We start from the raw sequence: 26,527 nt of genomic DNA, 5'->3' as shown, positions 1-26,527 counted from the left end.
AGTAGAATCACCAGTCCTGATTTTCCAGTTACAGTATCAGGTGGCAATGATATCCTAGGCACTATTCCACTTTCCCATACATTTTCTTGTTTGTTCATGAGGTAGAACTCTTTTGGGTTAGAAGCTGTCTTCTTTTTGAGACAGAGTCTGGCTCTGTTGTCCAGGCTGGAGTGCAGTGGCGCGATCTGGGCTCACTGCAAGCCCTGCCTCCCGGGTTCACACCATTTTCCTGCCTCAGCCTCCCAAGTAGCTGGGACTACAGGCGCCTGCCACTATGCCTGGCTAATTTTTTGTGCTTTTAATAGAGATGAGGTTTCACCGTGTTAGCCAGGATTGTCTCGATCTCCTGACCTTGTGATCCATCCGCCTTGGCCTCCCAAAGTGCTGGGATTACACGCGTGAACCACCACACCTGGCCTAGAAGGTGTCTTTTTAAGATATTACTCAAGGTCATCACATAGCTAATTAATGTTATAGTCAGGATTTGAATTTAGATCTTCTAATTAGCAATCCCAGAGACTTTTCCTTCAGGAAAGAGGTAACTAGGTTTTAGCCATTTGGACCTGCAAGAGATTGCAATAGAAATTAGTGTGGATCTTGCTGCAAAATGACAGGCACATTCATTGTAGCCAAGCAAGTTTCACTGGATATTAAAGTCGAAAGTGCAAGAAGGAGGATGGAAATTGAGTTCGTGGAGTCAAGATTTTTATGTTTCTCAGAGATTGGGTTTGGGATGAAGTTTCTAAGAATGTCGCACATTTAAAGGATTTGAAATTGAGAGAAATCACCATCTTGTTTACTGTTACCCATAGAAGGCATCTCACCTACAAAACAAAGGTATTCAAAGAACATAGTAGTTTTCTTGCTCATTAAAAAAAATTTTTGTTTTTGTTTATGATACTTCATGGGTCTGTTCACACTTTCATTGGGGTGTTTTCCCAGTTGGAGTATAACATTTGGTGCTTCAACAGTTCAGCTCCAAAAAAGACTCATCTTTGCTTTAGTCCTATATAGTTTTTTCACTTCATTGATTTCATGACAAATGACCACCCTAGTCTGCACTTCCTTCTGAGTGCTTCTGTCTTTAGCCCAGCCTAGAATGCTTTTCTTGATGGTTCTCCATATCCCGAGGTCACTTGTCACTACTTGTTCCCTACTTCATTTTCTGTTCATTCATTTTTGTGGAGTGATAGGTCCTGAATACACCTAGAAATGAGAGGATGAGGGGTGAGGGTGGTACAAGACCATTTGTGTTTCTTTAGAAGTGGTGAGCTCAGATTTCTGGGTAGTACAGATTTTGAATACATATACTTACCGGAAGAACAAGAGCTGTTCTAACCTTTTAGGCCTGGGCTATTAGCTGACCTTGTAAATCTAGTACCATCACCTTTCTAGTGAATGAAACTTTCTTTAAGAATCTAGCAAGAGGCTCACTTTCCATTTTTGGTTTTGGTGGTGCGAATTTGGATGTGTTTTCTAGATCTTTGTTGGATTTTTGAATGAGAAATTAGGAACAGCTGCATTTAAGATAACTAGTTAGATGACATTTTAAATTAGACTTTGATTACACACCCTTTTTCTACAGCAAAGAGTATTATGACACCCTATTAGTTTTAAATCAAATTATAAATTTAAGATTAGATGTTCATTTATTAATTTAATATAAAGTATCTTGAAGATGTCAGACCTGGGGTAGAAACATAAAAATTTGCATTAATTCAAGGTAATGATCTAGACTCTTCAGTTCCTTAGAATCTTTTTCTCTAGTAGCAGATTATTTATACTCTATTTATAATGTAAAGCATATTTCACTGTAGTAAGTAAAGTTTTAAGTTAAGAATATAAACTATGTAAGCTTAAAACCTAGGGCCTTTGTTACAACCTCAATACTTGGCTTTTGAGAATGTAAGACTTAATTCTGTATAATGTATTATTTTATTTATGATGATTGTGTGTTAAGAACCGTAGTAAAATATAACCTGAACAAAAGTAATAAGTTGTGATAAAATTTTAAGGGAATTCAATCACATTTTCTGCTACATCTTAGTTTTTTAGGTTAACTTACATGCAAAAATGAAGTTTTGGAAAGAAATTGGGTCACTCTTCTATCCTCCAGATTACACTGAATTATTGAAGTCAGTTTAGTTTGATGTTTGAAAACAAATAAGTTTAAATGTATTTCTTAAATTGGGTCTTTGTTAAATTAGAACTAAGTGTTACATCATCAATGATGGAAATTACTGTAATGACTTTGTTGCTTAATCACGCAATTCAATCTGAGAGTGTGGCCCATGAATAATATTTTCAATACTCTATCAAAATTGATTGGAGGAATTAAATCTAAAAAGTATATGCAGCTAAGTTTGTTATGCCATTGTCTAAATAATGGTATTTCTCTAACTTTCTTATAAAATTTGACATGAAACCACTAATCATAAGTAACACTATTTTCAACAAGGTAGCAAGTATATGAGCACTAAAAAATTTTTTTCAAATATTAATATTTCCAGATATAGATGAGTACAGTGAGTCAGTTGTCTGTGGTGGTCATGCCATATGGGGAAATGTGAATGGTGGGTATAACTGCTCCTGCAAAGAAGGTTATCAGACATACACAGGAAAATCACAGTTCACACCTAATGATGGCACTTACTGTCAATGTAAATTACATTATTAAATTTTATGTATGATCAAAGAACTATATAAAATGTGTAATACACAGTTGTGAAGTACCACAGAGCTACATCTTCCAAGAAATGTGCCTGCATTCCTTTATGTTCTATGGAATAAAGAAATGAAAGCCTTTTTTAAAAAATTTAATCAGAATTATAGATAACATTTTATGGTACTAACATTCCTTGGTCCTTAAAACTCCTTTATTTCATTTTCTGTAAAATATTGCACATTCTAAAACTGAAGAGGAAGTTCAAGTGTTAGAGAATGTCCTTTTAACATTTAAATAAGTGAGCAAGATAATTGGGATTTATATGATCAGCTTAGGCAAAAATACTTTTTAAAACTTACTATATAATCTGTTTTTTTCCTACAGAAAATGTGAATGCAAACTGCCATTTAGATAATGTCTGTATTGCTGCAAATATTAATAAAACTTTAACAAAAGTAAGTACAACAGTTAACAATTTATTTTATTTTGACATTTTGGTTTCAATTAAAATGCTTTCAATGTCACACATTTCAAGAAGAGTAACCAGTAGCTGAACTTTAGGGAGAGTTGAAAACGTTTACATAGAGAGATCTAAGCACCATGTTTGCATCAAAGACAGGGTTAATTTGAAAATCCCCAAATTATTTAAAAGGCTTTTTACATATTTAATATGCTACATTTTCAATACTCCATATGTTGGAAAATTCATTTTATGTAAAAAAGTTGATTAAAAAATAGTAAAGAGATACTTTGACTCTAGACCCATTCCCACATTCTAAGTAGACATAATTGAATGCACCTAGATTTGATACTTAAAAGAGAACATTTCAAAGAGCAAATAAAGTAGGTGATTTATAACATAATTGTCATATGATTGAGAATGTGAATCTCAACATGAGTAATCAACTATCAGTTTAAAGCAAATTTTCATTTAATCACATTGTAAGGAGTTTTCTTTGGTTGATTAAAATCTAATTTAAAGTATTATCATTTATTGCTTAGGATATCAATATCTATAAGTACTAAAGAGTTCAAGTATTAAGGTAGATTCATTGGCTAGGATATAATTCTATACTGAAGAATAGGAAGTTATTTTGAAGACTCATTTTTAAAAAATTATTAATTCAAACATGCTCTGTTTCTTTTCTAAAGTAAAGTCTATACTTTTAAGTTATTTGCTAATCTCTTGTAAATAAATTCAGGTTTCAGTGATGCATGTTATAGTTTAGGTTTATTAATTTGATATTATTTATGTGTAGACCGAGAAAACCAACTCAGAATAAATTTAACATCTAAGTTTTTTCTTATAAAACTCCAGTAGAACTAATTTAGTTTCCTTTTTCTGGACTCATTTTTTTGCTCAGATTAGACCCATAAAAGAACCTGTGGCTTTGCTACGAGAAGTCTATAGAAATTCTGTAACAGATCTTTCACCAACAGATATAATTACGTATATAGAAATATTAGCTGAATCATCTTCATTACTAGGTTATAAGAACAACACTATCTCAGCCAAGGACACCCTTTCTAATTCAACTCTTACTGTAAGTATGTTCAGCTTTAACTCTTAATATAATTGAGCTTTGAATTTTTCCTTTCATCTGTGATTAGTGTAGGATTCTAACATTTCTAAAAGATACACTTTTTTTCAATAGGAATTGGTGAAAACCGTGAATAATTTTGTTCAAAGGGATACATTTGCAGTTTGGGACAAGTTATCTGTGAATCATAGGAGAACACATCTTACAAAACTCATGCACACTGTTGAACGAGCTGCCTTAAGGCTATCCCAGAGCTTCCAAAAGACCACTCAGTTTGATACCAATTCAACGGATATAGGTAAGAAACAAGGGTCCATTTCAAAGTAATCATGTTTTCCAAATAAGCCATTTTCAAAGTCTTGGGTGGGGGTTAGGAGGCATGGTGTTGAAACTAGTACTGATTACATTGAAAGTAGTTTTATTAGTGTAGAAATGAATGGTGATGCATACTGCAAGAGCACTGTGAATAAAGTACTTGTAAAAAGGATAAATCCACAAGTATTGTCTCCTTCCTATGGTGTCCACCTTTTCTGATTCCTGAACTGTACAGCCATTAAATGGTCAGAGTACATTACTCCTTTGTCATTTTGAGTCCATCATCTCATGGCTTGTCAGGGTCTACCTTGACCAATGATCTTTTGGATATCGTTTGTTTGTTTGTTTGTTTGTTTGAGACAAAGTCTGACTCTGTCACCCAGACTGGAGTGCAGTGGCGCAATCTCAGCTCACTGCAACTTCCACCTTCTGGTTTCAAGCAATTCTCCTGCCTCAGCCTCCCGACTTGCTGGGATTACAGGTGTGTGTTACCATGCCTGGCTAATTTTTGTTATTTTGGTAGAGATAGGGTTTCACCATGTTGGTCAGGCTGGTCTCAAACCCCTGACCTCAAGCCGTCCACTTGCCTCGGTCTCCTAAACTCCTGGGATTATAGACATGAGCCACCATGCCCAGCCGGATATAACACATTTAAACTTCTATTTAGGAATCCTTTGCATGTTGATAACATAAAGCAATCAACATAGCAAATTAGAATGTTTCTTGCTTCATGTAAATTCATACCTAAAATATTCAGAATCTTGTGTCAAATTGAGGATGCCTATAAAGTTTTTCTGAGGAAGCAAGGTAAGTTTGCTGAAATAATCACTGCATACATCTTTACTGCATTTTCTGAGTGGCATTCTGCTGTGCAACCGCAGATTTACAAAAATCTCATCAGGATTCATCATTTAAATCAGAGTTTCAAGGATTATGACTAATATATAGGTGCTCTATATTTTTATAATGTTTCTGCATGAAAATGGTGATAATACAGCAGGTCAAAGGAATTATCACTCAAACGTTTAATTAAATCACTCATTAGTGAGTTATAGACACTATTCTGTAAGACATTGTAGTTGCTTATCTTTGCTTTAGTAATTGTAATTTTACAGCTTCCTTGGTTACATACACATATTTTATTTTATTTTATTCAAAAAGAAGTTAAACCATGAGTGCCATAGTGAAATTTAAAAATTAAAACTTGAGTCAGATTTTTAACACATATATTACATTGTCCAAACGTGTTAAGAATATGTTCACTCTACCTGCTATAAATAAGTTGACACACAATAATGATGGATGAAATTATCTCTAAGCTAATATATTTATCATGTATATTGATTAAACTAATTTCAGGTTTTTTTGTTTTCATGTCTTTGTTTCAGCTCTCAAAGTTTTCTTTATTGATTCGTCTAAAATGAAACATATTCATCCTCATATGAATGTGGACGGAGATTATATAAATATATTCCCAAAGAGAAAAGCTGCATATAATTCAAATGGTAGGACTTTAAAAATCTAACAGACAATATATCAGTGAATTTGCAGTAAGTACTTATCATGCATTTGATTATGTCATATGTACATAGAACAGGTGTGGTTTCCTATAAAAACATATGATGTATGTACAGTATACAGAATATCCATATTCTTACTTGAGATTTCCATTCTGATATAAATACTGGGGAGGATTTTGGCTGACAATATCTGGGTCCTTGTCTTAACTCCAACTTTTGTTACTGTCTGAAATGTTTGAAATTCTAATGAAAATATACAAAGCTCTGATTTTAGTACTCCTTATACAGCAAAGTCACCATATTTGCAGTTCCTTTAATTTTTCTTCCTCAATAATCCACCATATTCTTCATCGTGAGACAAAATTTGTGATTGTGTGAGGAAGAAAAATAGAGATTTTTTAAAAATAGGGTTTTTTTTTTTAATGTTTGCTTTAGTTCTGGGAAACATGTGCACAACATGCAGGTGTGTTACACAGTTATACGTGTGCTGTGGTGGTTTGCTGCAACTATTGACCCATCCTCTAAGTTCCCTCCCCTCTTTCCCCAAGCCCCAGCAGGCCCTGGTGTGTGATGTTCCCCTCACAGTGTCTATGTGTTTTCATATTTCGACTCCCACTTATGAGTGAGAACATGTACTGTTTAGTTTTTTGTTCCTGTGTTAATTTGCTGAGGATGGTTGCTTCCAGCTCTCATCCAAGTACCTGCAAAGACATGATCTCATTCCTTTTTATGGCTGCATAGTTTTCTGTGGTGTATATATGCCACATTTTCGTTATCCAGTCTATCATTGATGGGCATTTGGGTTGGTTCCATAACTTTGCTACTGTAAATAGTGCTGCAATAAGCATACGTGTGCAGTGTCTTTATAGTAGAATGATTTATAATCCTTTGGGTATATACCCAGTAATGGGATTGCGGGGTCAAATAGTATCTCTGGTTCTAGATCCCTGAGGAATCATGACTGTCTTCCACAATGGTTGAACTAATTTACATTCCCACCAACAGTGTAAAAGCGTTCCTATTTCTCCACTGCCTCACCAGCATCTATTGTTTCTTGACTTTTTAATAATTGCCATTCTGACTGGCATGAGATGGTATCTCCTTGTGGTTTTGATTTGCATTTCTCTAACGATCACTGATGTCAAGCTTTTTTTCATGTTTGTTGGCTGCACAAATGCCTTCTTTTGAGAAGTGTCTGTTCATATCCTTTGCCCACTTTTTGATGGGGTTATTTGATTTTTTTTTTCTTGTAAATTTGTTTAAGTTCCTAGTAGATGCTGGGTATTAGACCTTTATCAGATGGATAGATTGCAAAAATTTTCTCCCATTCAGTAGGTTGCCTGTTCACTCTGATGATAGCTTCTTTTGCTATGCAGAAGCTCTTTAGTTTAATTAGATCTCATTTTTCGATTTTGACTTTTGTTGCAATTGCTTTTGGTGTTTTTGTCATGAAGTTTTTGTTCATGCCTATGTCCTGAATGGTATTACCTAGATTTTCTTCCAGGGTTTTTATGGTTTTGGGTTTTACATTTAAGTCTTTAATCCATCTTGAATTAATTTTTGTCTGTGGTATAAGGAAGGGGTCCTGTTTCAGTTTTTTGCATATGGCTAGCCAGTTTCCGCAGCACCATTTATTGAATAGGAGATCCTTTCCCCTTTGCTTGTTTTTGTCAAGTTTATCGAAGATAACATTGTTGTAGATGTGTGAGATTACTTCTGAGGTCTCTGTTCTTTTGGCTACCAGTATCATGCTGTTTTGGTTTCTGTAGCCTTGTAGTATAGTTTGAAGTCAAGGAGTGTTATGCCTCCAACTTTGTTCTTTTTGCTTAGGATTGTCTGGGCTTTATGGGGTCTTCTTTGACTCCATATGAAATTTAAAGTATTTTTTTTCTAATTCTGTGAAGAATGTCAATGGTAGTTTGAATAGCATGGATCTATAAATTACTTTGGGCAGTATGGCCATTTTCACAATATTGATTCTTCCTATCCATGAGCACGGACTATTTTTCCTTTTGTTTTTGTCCTCTCTTACTTCCTTGAGCAGTCATTTGTACTTCCCCTTGAAGAGGTCCTTCACATCCCTTGTTAGCTGTATTCCTAGGTATTTTGTTCTCTTTGTAGCAATTGTGAATGGAAGTTTATTCATGATTTGGCTCTCTGCTTGTCTATTGTTGGTGTAAAAGAATGCTTGTGATTTTTGCACATTGATTTTGTATTGTGAGACTTAGATTAAGTTGCTTATCAGCTTAAAGAATTTTGAGGCTGAGATGATGGGGTTTTCTGAATAAACAATCATGTCATCTGTAAACAGAGACAAGTTGACTTTCTCTCTTCCTATTTGAATACCTTCTATTTCTTTCTCGTGCCTGATGGTCCTGGCCAGAACTTCCAATACTATGTTGAATAGGAGTAGTGAGAGAGAGCATCCTTATCTTGTACCAGTTTTCAAAGGGAATGCTTCCAGCTTTTGCCTATTCAATATGACATTGGCTGTGGGTTTGTCATAAATCATAACTCTTATGATTTTAAGATATGTTTCATCAACATCGGGTTTATTGATAATTTTTAACATGAAGGGATGCTGAATTTTATCGAAGGCCTTTTCTGCATCTATGGAGATGATCATGTAGTTTTTTGTCTTGGGTTCTGTTTATGTGATGGATTACATTTATTGATTTGTGTATGTTGAAGCGACCTTGCATCCCAGGGATGAAGCCAACTTCATTGTGGTGGATAAGTTTTTTGATGTGCTGCTGGATTCAATTTGCCAGTATTTTATTAAGGATGTTCGCATCGATGTTCATCAGGGATATTGGCCTGAAGTTTTCTTTTTTGTTGTGTCTCTGCCAGGTTTTGGAATCAGTATGATGGCTGGCTTCATAAAATGAGTTAGGGAGGAGACGCTCCTCCTCAGTTGTTTGGAATAGTTTCAGAAGGAATAATACCAGCCCTTCTTTGTACCTGTGGTAGAATTCCAGAGACTATGAATCCATCTGGTTCTGGGCTTTTTTTGTTTGGGAGGCTACTAATTACTTCTTCAGTTTCAGAACTTGTTATTGGTCTATTCGGGGATTTGACTCTTTCTTGGTTTAGTCTTGGGAAGTTGTATGTACCCAGAAATTTAACCATTTTTTCAAGATATTCGAGTTTTTATGCATAAAGGTGTTTATAGTATTCTCTGATGGTAGTTTGCATTTCTGTGGGGTCAGTGGTGATATCCCCTTTATCATTTTTTATTGAGCCTATTTGATTCTTGTCTTTTTTCTGCTTTATTAGCCTAGGTTGTGGTATATTTTGTTAATTTTTTTTTTAAACCAGCTTCTGGATTCATTGATTTTTTTGGAGGGGTTTCATGTCTCTGTCTCCTTCAATTCTGCTCTGATCTTAGTTATTTCTTGTCTTCTGCTAGCTTTTGGATTAATTTGCTCTTGCTTCTCTAGCTCTTTTAATTGTGATGCTAGGGTATGGATTTGAGATTTTTCTAGCTTTCTGTTGTGGGCGTTTAGTGCTATAAAATTTCCTCTTAATACTGCTTTATCTGTGTCCCATAGATTCTGGTATGTTGTCTCTTTGTTCTCATCGGTTTCAAAGAACTTCCTGTTTTCTGCCTTAATTTCCTTATTTACCCGGATTCATTCAAGAGCAGGTCGTTCAGCTTCCATGTAAGTGTACGGTTTTGAGCGAGTTTCTTAATCCTGAGTTCTAATTTGATTGCACTGTGGTCTGAGAGACTATTACGATTTCAATTCTTTTGCATTTGCTGAGGAGTGTTTTACTTCCAATTATGCAGTCGAATAAGCACCATGTGTCACTAAGAAGAATGCATATTCTGTTGATCTTGTGATAAGAGTTCTGTAAATGTTTACTAGGTCCAATTCATCCAGAGCTGAGTTCTAGTTATGTTTATTTTCTGTCTTATTGATCTATCTAATATGGACAGTGGGGGCATTAAAGTCTCCCACTATTATTGGATGGGAGTCTAAGTCTCTTTGTAGGTCTCTAACACTTTATGAATCTGGTTCCTGTATTGGGTGCATATATATTTAGGATAGTTAGCTCTTCTGGTTGAATTGATCCCTTTGTCATTATGTAATGCCTTTCATTGTCTTTTTTGATATTTTTTGGTTTAAAGTCTGTTTTGTCAGAGAGTAGGATTGCTAACTCCTGCTTCTTTTTTTTTTCCTTTCCATTTGCTTGGCTAATTTTCCTCCATCCCTTTACTTTGAGCCTATGTGTGTCTTTGCACAAGATACAGGTCTCCTGAATATAGCACACTGATGAGTCTTGACTCTTCATCCAATTTGCCAGTCTGTGTCTTTAAATTAGGGCATTTAGCCAACTTACACTTAAGGTTATCATTGTTATGTGTGAATTTGGTCCTGTCATCATGATGGTATCTGGTTATTTTGCACATTAGCTGATGCAGTTTCTTCATAGTGTCTCTATATTTTGATGTGTTTTTGCAGTGTCTAGAACCAGTTTTTCCTTTCCATATTCAGTGCTTCTTTCAGGAGCTTTTGCAAGGCAGGCCTGGTGGTGATGAAATCCCTCAGCATTTGCTTGTCTGGAAAGGATTTTATTTTTCCTTTGCTTGTGAAGCTTAGTTTGGCTGGATATGAAATTCTGGGTTGAAAATTCTTTTCTTAAAGAATGTTCAATATTGGCCCCCAGTCTCTTCTGACTTGTAGAGTTTCTGCTGAAAGGTTCATTCTTAGTCTGATGAGCTTCCCTTTGTAGGTGACCTGTCCTCTCTGTCTAGCTGCCCTTAACATTTTTTCCTTCATTTTGGCCTTGGAGAATATGATTATGTGTCTTGGGATTGATCTTCTCGTGGAATATCTCAGTGGTGCTCTCTGTATTTGCTGAATTTGCATGTTGGCCTGTCTTGCTAGGTTGGGGATAAAGTAAGTTTTTTAGGCTTAGATTTCTCTTTCAATTTGTATTTTTCTTAGTCTTTGTATAGTAAACTCTTCAACTAAACAACTGTTTTTAAAAATTGTATCAAAATTCAATGTTGATTCAATTCTGGTACTAGCAGGCAAGTTAATGATTAAATAACTGAATATCTTTCTTATATGGATGATGTAACTAATGGGCAAAGTTAATAAATTTGTTCCATGCCCATCAGTAGACAGTACAGAACTGATCAAAGCTGATTCTTCTAAAAAGAAATCAGCTTTTCCAGGCTGGGCATGGTGGCTCACACCTGTAATCCCAACACTTTGTGAAGCCAAAGTGGGTGGATCATGAGGTCAGGAGTTCAAGACCAGCCTGGCCAGGATGATGAAAGCCCATCTCTACTAAAAATATGAAAGTTAGCCAGATGTGGTGGCAGGTGCCTGTAATCCCAGCTACTCAGGAGGCTGAGGCAGAGAATTGCTTGAACCCAGAGGTGGAGTTTGTAGTGAGCTGAGATCGCGTCATTGCACTCCAGCCTGGGTGACAGAGCAAGACTCCATCTCAAAAAAAAAAAAAAAAAAAAGAAAAGAAAAAGAAAAAAAAGAAAAAAGAAATCAGCTTTTCCTTGGTACCTAATTAGCAAGTAAGTAGCCACTATTTCAATTTAATCATTTATCTGTTATTTTAGTGTAATTCATTTAGAAAAAAACTCTGCTGATAGTAGAATTTTGTTGTTATTCTCATATAGGTAAAAATATATTACCTAGAGAAACAGGAATTATAAATTTTTTGCAAAGAAAATAATAATAATATTTCCTATTTTCTCTAAGTAATCTATTTTTACCTATATAAGAACAACAACAACAAAATAGCAAAATACAATGGAAAATATATACTGCAACATACATATTGTCTCATGGAGAGACACTGTTTCATAAAAAGAAGTGTTTTCGTGTCCTCTATTCTTTCTTGTCATGTTCTGCACAAAAGTGGGAAATAGCCATAAATGAAGTAAAAATAACTAAGTCATACTGACATTGAACCTTTGGCTTTTACTCTATTATACTGTATTCTAATTACCCAAGCATACATTTTGTATTTAGGAACAAATCCAAAGAATGTGTTAACTGTTGAAATTTCAAAGACAACTTGGTACTGTTTGGAATTTGGATAAAAAGACATTGAAAATACTGATATTGGTGATAGATGATGAAATTGTTATGGAATTAATATCCTGAAGAAATTTTGTCTGATTGTATGGTAGCTTTGTTATATTTAATGATCCCATGGACAAAGTGACATTTGAAAGGGACAGTAATATTAGCTCTCAATAAAGGAGAGTAAGAAAATGTGTTTTGCTCAAGGTTATATCTTAAAAATAAGGACAAATCTAACACATTGATCAAACCCTCTCAAAGATGTCTGCATGTATTAATTTATTGAAAAAAATTAGTTAATAAAACACATGCATTCTTTAAAACATAAACAGTACCATTGGTAGGAAAATAAAGGAGGTCTGTGCAGCACAAGTGAATTTTATTTTTCTTTTTTGAGACAGGGCCTTACCCTGTTGCTCAGGCTAAAGTACAGTGACATGATCATGGCTCGCTGCAGTCTCGGCCTCCCAGGGCTCCAGTGATCCTTCCACCTGAATCTCCCAAGTAGCTGGGACCAAAGAAACATGCCACCATGCCCGGCTAATTATTCTGTTTTTGGTAGAGACATGGTTTTGCCATTGTTCCCAGGCTGGTCTCGAACTCCTGCCTCAAGTGATTCTCCCACTTTAGCCTCTCGGGATTACAGACCTGAGCCATGGTACCTGGCCCCTGGATTTTTAAATATATATATTTTTTTATAGACTGAATTTTAGAAGCATAAGGACGAAGGGTTGAGAATGAACAGAACAAGATTCAATGCTCTGATCTATCATTTTATGATAGAAAGATAACAGACTTTTCTTAAGAGATTTCACATATTTATTTTCAAATTACGTATGAAATCAACATTTATGTGAAAAAATAGAGCAGCATATGAAGCTCTATTGAGAAGTGGTTTTAGTTATTCTCAAGTTAAAGTGGCAATAAAGCAGTTTGAGAGCAATGATTCTCTAAGGAGTTCATTGCACAGTGTATGTGGGTAAGATTGATTTGGGAATTTAACATAAGGAAAAATCATAATTCTTGTCACCTCAGTAGTTTTCTAATAGTTTGGAAAGCAACTTATGCTTGGACCACAAAATAAAAAAGTATTAATTTCATTCAAAAGAATTAGAAGCAACAAAATAAAATAAGAATAAGGAAGAAGACCTACTGAATGGGAATCTTTAAACAAACATATATCGGTATTAATTCTAAAGCAAAATCTCCAGAACTTAGCATAGTTATTTGCACTGTGTAAATGCTCAGATATGTGTTCTGTCAATTGAATTGAAGGCTATGTCTGGTTCCTGGTAAACATATGGTAATGTTAACAAATATAGGACAGATATTAGGGCAAAAAGACTACAGTAAGCATTGTGAAGAAGAAAAACTAGGAAGGATGGATGATGATTTATTAGGAAATGATCTACTCTGTTCAAATTATTCAAATTTTTTATACTCTTTGTTAGTGAATAAACCCCTAATTTTTTAATAAAAGGTACAGGTTTGATAAGAAAATTCAAAGCTAGATCAAGCCTCGAATTCGTGAGAAATCACAGGAATTGAAGAAGTGCAAAACCCTGGGAATGGAAAAATAAATACTGAGACAATATATTTGAAAGGAGGTGAGAAGATGTTTTGGAGGATTCTCTGTGGCACCCCATACCAAAAGTCAAAAAATGATGTTAAATAAATATTTTTCTTCACAAAGGAAAGCAGTAACTAGTAGATTTTTAAAATCCATCTTATACTTTTGTCGTTTGATTTTGAATCATCTTCTACTACAACTCCTGAGATGCCACTGTCCCACGACGTGGTTCATCAACTGGACCTGGTCATGTTGACCTAACAGGTATCCAAGTCCTGCCTCAGGCCCTTGTCTGTCTATAGGAAAGGCTGGGATAGTTGTCATCTTTTGGAGTCATAACTTCACTAGCCCAACGATGTCATACTTTCTTTAATATAAGTTTTGTAAGATGGCACTTGAGGAAAATCCTTTATGTAATGTATCTGGGTTTCGCAAGGCTCTTAACAATGTCTCTTGAGGTGCCTTTTAAGATTAAGAGAGAAAACATAAATAGCAATACACTTTGGCAACTTCTAGCTCACACAGTCATATCCAAATAATTCTATTTATTCATGTGATGTGGAGGTTTCCAGTTTTGTTATTACAGTCCTTTTTTTTGATGATATTAATATTTGTATTTATAATTTTGTACTATTTGGTTATATGCTGCTGTACTGCATTTGGTGAGTTTTAGGGGACATGGATAATGGCCGCCTCTCAAGGAAATAAATTTTCTACCCTGATATTGCATAATTACATGTTATCAATGTTAAATAGAAACCATTTCATTGGGCATAAGTTTGAACTCAGTGGCATGTTACAACTCCTTCAACTCTAAATTTTCTTGATTCTATCAGCCTGTGATAATTTCCTCCCAATACCTCTTAAATTCATATATTTATACGAGGACATAATAACTCAAAATTTTATTATTCAAGTGAATACACTTCACACTCTGGTTCTTGGTCAGGATTTTGGTGTAAATTTATCTAGGACTATTTTTCTTCTAAAGATAGCTTGTACAAAGATTTGAAGATTACCTTCAAAATCTTAGAGGTTAGAGAATATGTCTTACTATGGTTTAACAATGCAGGCATGGGCTTATTGTGGTCCATATTTCAGTATCTGGGTATTTGTATAACTTCCTAATGTAAAATGTTTCTCTATTCAATTTTTATGTTTATCTTAAGAGTGTAAATACACTTTGTTTTATAAGAATTTCACTAAATATACTTATTTTATTGATAGGCAATGTTGCAGTTGCATTTTTGTATTATAAGAATATTGGTCCTTTGCTTTCATCATCTGATAACTTCTTATTGAAACCTCAAAATTATGATAATTCTGAAGAGGAGGAAAGAGTCATATCTTCAGTAATTTCAGTCTCAATGAGCTCAAACCCACCCACGTTGTATGAACTTGAAAAAATAACATTTACATTAAGTCACCGAAAGGTAAGCTGTTTTTCTGGTAGTTATTGGCTATGATTGTGATATAGTCAGAGAAGTGGACTCTTTGTTGTGTCACATAAATTATCTAAGTTCTTGAGTTTAAAAATACAGATTTGAAATTAAAAGAGTGAAGTGGTTTTAACTAATTTTTCTACAAAATATTTTTGTAGTTTCAGGGCTCTTTACACATTCTAATTAATACCAAACAATTTATTAATTTGATTCTCTGGAAATAAGCAATATTTTTTGTTTTTTTTAAGTACACTGTTTATTTTGGAAATATCCATAGTTTCAAAGAATGAGTTAATAAAAAGTATCACAATCCGAGAAATAAAAAAATGTCACTTGTGTAATAAGTGAGGTGTTTTATTAATACTTGTCATTTAAAATAATATTCGAAGGGATTCTGGTGTTGATTAAAAGAAAATCTTAGCAAAATTTACAATATTTCATAAAGAAATTAGTGGAGGCCATTTTACTCTTATTTTTTATTCTATATCACTTTTCAGATTCATATAATTAAAGTTATACAATAAAAAAGCGTGATTAGAACTAACCAACTATTTAGCTATTTTAGTTAAAAATAATTGGGGGCAACTCAGAATCACAGGTTATTTGCAACAATTTCACAATTGATTTTATCTTAAACTTCCAACAGAATTTCAGTTCTAGTACATGATTCAAGTACTTTTGAAGTTCCATTTGAAGTACCTTGAAGTTGAGCAATTATATTTGCATTATTATGGGAGAAAAGGGGCTTTCTAAAAATCTATATATATATATATTTGCTTACACACAATACAAACATGCCACTGTTAAGTAAAAACATCGAAGGTAGAGAGAAACTAAATGTATAAAAAAATGCAAGTAAATAATAGCTCAAACTTAAATAACGGTAAGCAGCATGTTGAGGGAAAAAGAAGATGTGAAATTGTTTAAGACTGGAAACCAAACTTAGACTTCTTTTTAAGATGCTAAATGCAAAATACACTTTTAATACTAGAAACCAAACACTGTTCTTTTACATGGTCTGACGGCTTTTCTGTTTTTTATCAGTAGAATGTTTTGACAGCTAAAGAGTTGCCAAGAACAACCCACTTCACCAATCCCTGTTTGACAAAGACACAAAACAAAATGCTTATTTAAACAAAAACTCTTCACAGTAATTCCTGGGAAAACTTAATTGCTTTTATCTGCCTTTCTGCTCAAATGTATTTTCCATTCAAAGTAATGACCGTTATGAAATTTCACCACTCTTCTCTGACAATAGACCTACTTAGTCTCTAGTTCCCTCTCTCTGAGAATGAAATTTTGGTCCCATTTTTTCACCTGATGAAATAAAAACTATCTCATAAATAATATCTTCAGTGTCCTGGTTCCCTGATAATTTATCTGTGATTTGACTGATTGATACATACTTCTACAGTATCTCAGAAGAATAGTAACACTAATTATAGTAATATTAACAATTATCATGGCAATCAATAATTACATAGTGCTTAGATTAGAAACCAGGCAGTATTCTAAGTTTTTTACTAAAAAAAACAAAACAAAAAACAAAAAAAAGCAAACAAAAAAAAACTCATTTAATGCTTACAAAAGCCATATGAAGTACATACTATTATTACTATTTTATAGATGAGGAAACTGAGCCTGTGAGATGAAATAATTTGCTCATGGTCACTCAACAATTATCTGGTAGAAAAAGGTTTCAAGCCCCTGCAGCCTTCCTCCAGAGTCCATGCTCTTAAAAACTATGATACTCCTGGCCAGTTTGGCCCACTACATCCATACCAGTCTACTTCCCAAGAAATTATGCTCCATCCACCATCTCATCTTTCGTGGATCTCTCCACATTAGTGTCAGTGTCTCAGTTAATAAAAAGACTCAAGTCTCCGCCTCATAAAAAATAAAACCATTCCCCTTTGGTACTGGATCATCTTCAACCAAAAAACCAAAAAGTAGTAACTCCTCTTATCTTAAGCTTCTAAAAAGTAGATGTAACCTGCTGACTTGCATCTATGGAAGATTCAGATTTAGTTTTCTTACACACATCTTCTGCTGTGATATACACACTCTCTCAACCATCCATCCACTCATGCTTACCTCCAATTTTTGGTTAAATCGGTTTTCAGTATTTATAATACTATAAATTGGTGTGTTATTCACAACTGAATCATGGAGTTCAGTCATTTTCCTGGTGTTAATAAATTCGTTTATTTTCGTTTGCTTATATTTCTATTTATCCATTGTTAATTTGTCTCCAAAATATTTGACAGAATTATAAATCTCTTTTCAAAACATTCAAACAAGTAAGCTTATCTATCAGCCAGTTTGTTGTCTTGGAGACATCCTTCCCAAGGCTCTGTAGCCTTGATGCTGTCTGGATGATCTACCCCTGGGTCATTTATCAGCCTGGGCATGCCTTCCCGTCCCCCTATCATTTTCACATATCATTCACCATTCACCTCACTCCTCTCCTGTGTCAGATGCCATGCTTCCTCCAGCAATGTCTTCCTCTTTCTTAGTTTATGTATGTATTTTGGTGGCATATTCTCCAGTGGCTGCTTGAGAGAGGAAGCAGAGAAGGTCAATTTTTTAAGCTCTTGCATTATTAGGTTTTATATAAATATACAAATATACACACACACACAAATATGTTTTTCTACCTTACCGTTATACTTGTTAGATAAATACCATGTACAGAGTTATGTTTTTTTTCTCAGATCTTTCTATACCTTGTTCATATATCTTCTAGCTTTCAAGGGTAACCTGGAGAAGTTGAATACATTTAATATTTTAATTAAAATATATTGTCTTTTGAATGCAATCAGTCTCTTTCTCTTTATCTCTCTCTTAAAGTTTTGGAATCTTTATTCTTGGTATTCCAAAATCTTTAAGATGTACTTTGGTGTGAATCTTCCTGCACTAATTGCATTAAACATCTTGTGAGTCTGTTCAGTCTGAAAATGTATGGTCTTCAGCTTTAGGGAATTTTCTACAATGATTTCTTTGGTAATCTCTCCCTGTGCAGTATCTCTGCTCTCTTTTTCTGTTCCTCTTAGTATGTATTAGACTTCCCAGCTGAGCTTCTAATATTTGGAGTTTTTAAACTTTTTCATTCCTATTTTTAATTTTTCTCGTAACTTTTTTATTTTTACTTTATACTTTATTTTCACTGAGAAACTTTATTTTTTCAATCCTGATTTTGTTTAATGGGTATAGTATCTCATCTCTCTGAGATATTATTTATATTTTTTTTAAAAAACTCTTTTCTGCTCCCTGCGTCATCTTGCTCTTGACTTTCTTTGTTTGGATCGTTCACCTTAGTGCCCTGTCTTTCTTGTTGGAGCTTGTCCTCAGATGTCTGGGGGTTCGTGACCACCCATTCCCATTTAATAACGAGACATGGTGTGCTCTCCTGGCCTTGTGGCAGTGGTGTGCTTCACTAGAGTTTTCATCAGGCAGGCTCCTGGCCATGGCATTGGAAGATCCTGAATGTCAGTACCCAAAAGCAGTTTATTTTTGGCCAGTTTCTCAGGAAGAAACGTTCTTCCTTTCCTATCTACTCCAGACAGAAGTCTGGTTGGAAGGATTAGGAAAATTAAGAAAATATGGTGGGACATGGTGGAAGATCAATGTGTAAACAGAACCTCACTTAAGTCTGTTTTTGAATGGTATGCATAATCACAACTTAGTCTGGCTCCTCAATTCTACAGTCCCTCTGCTTTCTCTAGAATTAGGCACTTCCCAGGCTCTTTATGAGGATCTAAAAGAATTTCAGTTTTCTTCATGTAGCTTGACCTCCTTGACAAACTTCTAGCAATCTCTCCAATTTTAACTCAATTATCTTTCCAGACTCATTCCAAAAAATCTCACACTGTTTTTGTCAGTGCTCCAACTATTGACCTAAGGGTTGTATTTAGCATCTATTCCATTAAACAATTATCTTACTGTATTTAAATCATCTGAGTTTCTATCATCCTTGAAGAGCTGATACTTTATCTTTTTGATTGATAATCCTTACTCCTTGAACAGTATATATCATACATTTGACACTCAAGATACGTTTTCTTTAATAATAGTTGTCTGAAAATTGGAATTTGATTCTATATTACTCCATTTATCAATGTTTAGTCTTAAATACACCTTAAAATAACATGTTTTGGCCTCTTAACATAATATAGCATTTATTTCAGAGAGCATTTATGAGGGTTGAACTAAACAAAGTAAGAAAGCAAGCACCTAGTTAAGTGTAAATTGTTATATAACTGGAAATAGTTTTTATTTCTACAAGTTCAACATTTTATTGATGAATTATTATTAAACCATACATTAGGTGTGGTGTTATGATTAGTTAATATAAAAGTATGATAAGAACTCCACCGTTTATTGAATAACTATCACACTGTCTGTGTGTCATCTGTCCCATATCTGTATCTGATCTCGTCTTCACTATTCTTTATCTCACTTACTGTGCTCTAACTTAACTGGCTTCCACAAGTTTCTGGAATGCCTCTGGTCAGTCTCACTTCAGAGCTTGTCCATTTGCATTTCCAACTGTTTGGAACCCTCTGTTCCCAAGTCTGTTGGACGCCCCCCTTCACTTCATTGAAGTACCTGCTTAGACATAATCTAGGAGACATCCCCTTGGACAACCCTCCGTATCACTTTCTTTCTTCTTATCCAGGGTTACTTTTCTCATTGAGTAATTTTTCATCTCTAACTAGAATGTAATGTCAACGATACAAACAATTTTTTCTCTTTTGTTCACTGTTGTATTTTTAGTACTTGGATTAGTGACAAATATCTAGTCAATACTCAACAAACATGTACTGAATGAAGATGCAAATGAAAATTATGCACTGTGGTAAATGACATATGAATAATTTAATACAAATTATCACATTTGTGAGACAAAATTGATGAAATATAGCATTGTTGCAATATAAATTTCCATTCTTCCACATAGCCGCCTTTATTTTTTATAATTTATATTGTGTTTCACTGTTAAGCCATTGTTTCAATCACAATAATGGTATTTTAAGTATGACAAAAGCAGTACTATATATGTAACTTTTTATCTTTTGTTCATCAGTAAAATATCTTTTTTTCAGATCACAGATAGGTATAAGAGTCTATGTGCATTTTGGAATTACTCACCTGATACCATGAATGGCACCTGGTCTTCAGAGGGCTGTGAGCTGACATACTCAAATGAGACCCACACCTCGTGCCGCTGTAATCACCTGACACATTTTGCAATTTTGATGTCCTCTGGGCCTTCCATTGTAAGAGAACTTTCCCTTTCATATTTATAAATATTCCTTTTTCTGTTTTTTTCCATGTTATTCAAGAGAATATTTAATTTTTTATATATTTTTCTTGGGTTTAGATAGCACATTTAGTGTAAGAGAAAAAACCCCAACAGGATCTTTCTTTCTGTCTGTTTTCCTACCTACCTTCTAGAACATATCTAGTATGCATTTAAGATTATTTCTAGTTTGAGACTTATCTAGTCTGTAATATCTGGTAGATTACATATAAAATTAGTTTGTAATGCTGCTTTCAAGAGCCATTTGCCCATTTTAATGTATCATGGAATTTAAAGCCACTTTTTTGTGATGACGATTTATTTTTATACATGACAAAGCTCCTGAAAATATTTGACCGTTGGCCAATAAGTATTAGCACACTTATAGCTAACATCATACTTTTAGCAATGTAGAACCCCACACGATTTTTAAACATGAAGAATCTCTCTAAGGTGAATGGTTTCATGATATGTATTTTGCTTTTGAAATATCTTACTTACATTGTATATTTATCACATAATTTCTTATTTTATAGCTCTGTGCTATCATCTCCATTACATTATATTTATTTATAATCTATCATTAAATATATAAAGTAACCAAATAAATATACGTAAACATAATGTCAGTCCTAACGATGATTTTTTCCTGAAGTTAAGCAAATAAACATCTATTCTTTATATAAATATAAGTATTCATCTAGTTAGGATAAAACCAACATTTTATATTTTAAAGTTTCTGAACAATATTACTTGATAATCCTTGTATTCAGCATTGCTAACACCTTTGTTTCACGTGTTTTAGATGAATCACTGCATAGACATAAGACTTAGTCTTACCACTGATAAATCTGTTTTAATTAACCATTTTCACATTACAATAATGGATTGCCTTTCTAATGTAATGAAATTAATGACGATAACATTGTTAAACCATGTACTAATACTAATACTATGCCTAGAAAAAAATCACCAATTACAGAACTGTTAAAGTGCTACATGATTTACATCAGATTTATGTGGATATTGAGGATTTTCAGAAGTACGAAATTTTTCTCATCTAAATGCACATTTATAGTTTTACATTTTATGAACATTTTGATTAATGTTTCACCAAAAAAGGAAGTTCATTATATGTTGTAGTTCCTTTGACAAGTTACTGAGTTATTCTTTTAACAGCTTTATTATTATTTTCCCTTAGGGTATTAAAGATTATAATATTCTTACAAGGATCACTCAACTAGGAATAATTATTTCACTGATTTGTCTTGCCATCTGCATTTTTACCTTCTGGTTCTTCAGTGAAATTCAAAGCACCAGGACAACAATTCACAAAAATCTTTGTTGTAGCCTATTTCTTGCTGAACTTGTTTTTCTTGTTGGGATCAATACAAATACTAATAAGGTATGTAGGCATCCTAATCTCTATTTTTGTCCTATGATATGTGTACTTTCTTAAATGTGTATGTCATAGAAACATTAATTGTAATTTAGGGTTTAATGGGGCAGACATACTCTATAATTTGTGCTTCAGCTATCCTTTCTAAGTTTGATAATGCTGACACAGCTAAGCAAACTACTTATTGAGTCCATTCAGCAAAAATGGCCCTCATTGTGATGAATTATTGGGACAAATTAAAACTTTGCAACAAACTGAATAAATACTTTTTTTGTTGTTCTGTTTTGTTTTTAAATGGACGTTAAACAAAGACCAAGGAGAGAGAGAATTAGAAATAAAGTTTATCTTAGAATGGGGACTGAACATAAATGCAGTCACAGTTTATAGGTTGGAATGTGATAAATTGGTTTTACCTAGTTTCTTTTCTAACTTCTCATTTCCCAAGATAATTTATTTTGGATCATTTGAACCTTCCCAAATGGTTTCATATTGTGTTGGTCTGGGTCCTCCTAGAAGCAGGTGTTAAGATGGGGTTAAACATGCAATAGATTTATTAAGGGAATTGCTGGTGAGAGCAAATGGGAAGAGAGAGGCTTGGAAAGACTGAAACTACCAATCAGTTAGCAAGGTTTTCTTCTGAAGTAGATGGCAAGAAGTGTTTATTTTAAATAGTATACACCAGACTGTAAACTCCTTATCTGTTTTTATGTTTTGCAGTGGTATTCGTAACACTTTCCAATTTTATGTATCACCCACTATCCTCCAATGCCTAGTTCCTCTTTCAGTTACCTTCCACCATTATCTTCACCCCAAAACTACTCCTTACAGTGTTTACTTTCAACTACTTTTCACCTATTAAATTTGTCTTATTTTTCCTCAATCCCACTTCCTTGCTAGTGATTTCCAAATTTTAATTGCCAATGATCTTTCTGTTCCTCAGCCTTATAGAGTACTCTCTAACATATTTAGTATGTCATATCATTACTCTTGAATTATATTTTGTTTTTTTTTTAATGGGATAGGTACATAAGTATGTATTATGTTATCTCTCCCATGATACATACCTTTAGCCTTACTATTATGAGAAAGTATAACTACTTCTTTTTCTGTTATTTCTTATAGGCCTAACTTTAGTTCTAGATGAGAAATAAACACTGAAAAGAATGTTTAAGTGAAAGCCATCTCAAATTTATATGATAATCTTAACAATTTAAAGTAATTCTGTAATGGATATTTTGATGAAATATATTATTAATCTATTTTGTAAATTTTATTTTTGTCACCTAAGATATTTATTTTATTTTGTTTAGCAGAGTATTGTAAGTCATTTTCATTCTTCGAGCATGAATAAAATAAAGGAAAAGAGAGGTATCTCCAAAACAGAAATCAACTTAAATCCTAACATATTCACCAAGATACCATGGTTTACATGTGAACAATCCACAATTTATCACATAACATAAATATATAAAAGTTATAAACCTGTGGACAAAAACAGTAACTTAGTTCTATCACAAGATGATTAATATTTCACGTTGATGAAGCACAGTTGTTTTCCTAAATCAGCTAGAACTAGTGCATCTTTAAGAACTGACATGATATTTTAGTATGATTCATCATTAAAATATGTGGCATACTTTATAGTATAAAGAAAGTTGTGATTTACAGCCCAAGTTGAGATTGTATGTTATGATAATTTTAAAGCAAACACTGCCAATGTTTTTTTTTCTTTGATTTCTAGCTCTTCTGTTCAATCATTGCCGGACTGCTACACTACTTCTTTTTAGCTGCTTTTGCATGGATGTGCATTGAAGGCATACATCTCTATCTCATTGTTGTGGGAGTCATCTACAACAAGGGATTTTTGCACAAGAATTTTTACATCTTTGGCTATCTAAGCCCAGCTGTGGTCGTTGGATTTTCAGCAGCACTAGGATACAGATACTATGGCACAACCAAAGTGTAAGTTAAAATGATTTCATAGGCATTTGAAACACAATTTTGAATGTGCTTTGCATGTCTTTGATAATTTTGCTATGTTAAAGTACATGCAAACATGTTTATAGATTAATCTTTTATTTACTTTTCAGATGTTGGCTTAGCACAGAAAACAACTTTATTTGGAGTTTTATAGGACCAGCATGCCTAATCATTCTTGTATGTATATATAAAATTGTTATTACAATTCAAAAAAGTGATGATTATAGGGTGCTTAAAATTTCCAGCAACAAGGTGTTATTTTTTAAGAAAAGAATTTGAATGTTTTACAGTATATCACTTATCAGCATTTTACATATATTGTAATTGAAAAAATACATGTATATCTTGTAAATTCAAAGCTATTACAATTCATTTGCCCCTCTTGATGGAGGATAGATGTCTGCATAACATAGAGGAGAAAGCATTTTTCACTTATCAGTAATACCTTGGCATACTTCAACACAGAGAGTGTGCCAACCAGCTGATAATCTGGCATTTTAGATGTTTACGTTATTTAATCTTTTATCGATGATTGGTCATCTTTGAAGATTAGACTGTTATCTTTATAGTTTTATCATCTTTATGTACCCTGTCATCATAAAGTGATTTTAAACTAAATTGCAACATCAGAGACAAGAACTCACTATTTCTTATGAAGAGACAAGTCATATATTGAGATAGTCCTATTTCAGCAAGGAAGAGGGCCTTTTAATTCTTATTGGAAGTGGTTTCAAACCTACAAATTTGGCAGGTGTTATATGTTCCATTATAAATAAAGACATTTTTATATGTCTGAAGAGCATTTCTAAGTGCTAAAAGTTTTCAACAGTCTTTCTGAATATAATAGTCTGTCAATGAATCTGGGAGGTCTGACAAGACTCTAGAGTGGAATGAATTGTCAGTAGAGAAGTTATGGCAATATTTTGGACAACTTTGTTCCGTATGTGTTGACCATAGGCTAGTCATCTTTTTGAATTTCTTTTTCTCTCTTCCTGTTTTCTTTGAGTTTTTTATGGTTATGAGGGTACTGCTAAATGGAGAAAGACTTGAAATGCAAAGCAGAGAATTTTCATCAAGCTTTATTTTGCAGTGGTGTAGGTGAAATCAAGTGCATTCATAAACTATACTTTCTATTCATCACAAAAGCTCATTTATAATTCTCACAAAAAATAAAACAATATTTCATAAAAGAAAAGCCAAGGGCCAGATTTAAGCTAAAACAATTTGAGTTAATTTATTATGGCTCCAAAATTTCCAACCCACATAAGAATGTAAAATGGTGTCCCACTCACATATTTTTATGGATTGCTCTGATGTGAGTATTTCATGTGATGACATATTCTGCATATCCTAATTTTACTGATTTTCTCGCCATAGGAAAATCCGTCTTTGCCATTGTTTTGTACAAGTGAAAGGTCCGTGGAGCAATGACTCTTACTGTTTAGATAAAAAGTAACATGACAGAAATTATACTGAAACAACAAAAACAGGAGCATACTTCTCTAAAATAAGAAAGGGGAAGTGTTCTCTGAAATAGTTTTTAACAGTTGCTTATGTAAGGCTAATTTGGATTATTTTATAGTAAGATACAGAGAATTTAGATGAAATTATTTAAAAATGAGTCCTGTAAACTTTTCTAGAGGTCTGAATGAACACCGTCACATTGTTCTAGTCTGGAGTTAATGAGCCAATTTATCTCCCATACAGTCTCTGTATGATAATCATTTCCAGGTTAACCAGAGGGTCAGGCTGCTTAAAAAATGAGCTAGGCCCCTCAGTTTTACTCTAAAATTAAATATTTCTCATCTTTTATGATATCTTTTTTAAATACTAAGAAATTCTTAGATAATTATTGAATCAAAGTGAATTATTTTTCTCCAGTTATCTTTGCTCTTCTGTGCTAATGCTTGCATATTGCTATTATTATTAAGTTGTATAATACAACGTTAGATGACATTTTTCCTGTTGCTCATGAATAGTATCTAGCTCAAAGATAAAGTCAAAGAGATATTGAACACCAAACATTTAAAAAAGAACCACTGACAGTTTAGGCCTGACTCTTTCCAAGGGCCACACAATTTTAAAAAAGGACCAGCTATAGCCCCGTTAGAGGACTGTGGAAGGGAGCTCAATGGGTGATGTCTCAGAGTTAGCATGCTTGGCCTTTAGGGGAGGACAATGTTCTCCATTAGAAGTTTTTCTTTTATCTACCAATAAGAAAAAATGATGGTGTTTCCCAACCCCCTGAAGACAAGATGTGGAGGAATACTCAAAAAAGTTTGCAGAGCATGGAATCAAAATAGTAAGAGTAAAATTATTATCCTGATCTCACATTGCTAGAATGACTGTAGAATTTTCATGTGTCCCTTGGATATAAGAATACCAGATTATGATGAGCATTTTTTATGAGAATTTGGCATATATTCCCTGATTTCGAGCCAAATGTGAACCTAGAGACTAGCACCTGCTTTCGTATGGAGTTTCCTCCAGGCAATGTGCTTACTGGATTATTCTTCAACAGCAGGGTCAGAAAAGATTATTATACGGTGTCCCTAGTAATAAAATGACGGGGCAAAACACAAAGACTTGAGCTATTCTGTATGCACAGATAAGCTGGAGAAATGGAAAGAAGTTGCAGGGCTGCCTAGGTCATGTGAAGATATGTACAATGAAGAGAATGGGTTGAGTGGAGATATGGATATTCATCTTTGAAGAATAGAAGAGACCAAGATGGAAA

General features: G+C 33.8%; 1 protein-coding gene across 1 annotated transcript in view; it reads left to right on the top strand.

The window, feature by feature from the left end:
• ADGRL4 (adhesion G protein-coupled receptor L4) overlaps positions 1-26,527 on the top strand; it is a 117,407-nt gene that overhangs the window by 64,163 nt on the left and 26,717 nt on the right. The window contains exons 4-12 of the mRNA XM_033225393.1: positions 3,050-3,120; positions 4,030-4,209; positions 4,321-4,504; positions 5,910-6,026; positions 14,895-15,100; positions 20,215-20,388; positions 21,613-21,816; positions 23,552-23,772; positions 23,901-23,967. Coding sequence (XP_033081284.1) covers positions 3,050-3,120; positions 4,030-4,209; positions 4,321-4,504; positions 5,910-6,026; positions 14,895-15,100; positions 20,215-20,388; positions 21,613-21,816; positions 23,552-23,772; positions 23,901-23,967 — 1,424 coding nt within the window. The remainder of the gene's footprint in view (positions 1-3,049; positions 3,121-4,029; positions 4,210-4,320; positions 4,505-5,909; positions 6,027-14,894; positions 15,101-20,214; positions 20,389-21,612; positions 21,817-23,551; positions 23,773-23,900; positions 23,968-26,527) is intronic.

Source organism: Trachypithecus francoisi, unplaced genomic scaffold (genome assembly GCF_009764315.1).
Source record: "Trachypithecus francoisi isolate TF-2019V2 unplaced genomic scaffold, Tfra_2.0 Lachesis_group12, whole genome shotgun sequence".
Classification (NCBI taxonomy): Eukaryota; Metazoa; Chordata; class Mammalia; order Primates; family Cercopithecidae; genus Trachypithecus; species Trachypithecus francoisi.
The sequence above is the reverse complement of the archived record's forward strand: the minus strand, read 5'-3'. Positions and strand labels throughout refer to the sequence as shown.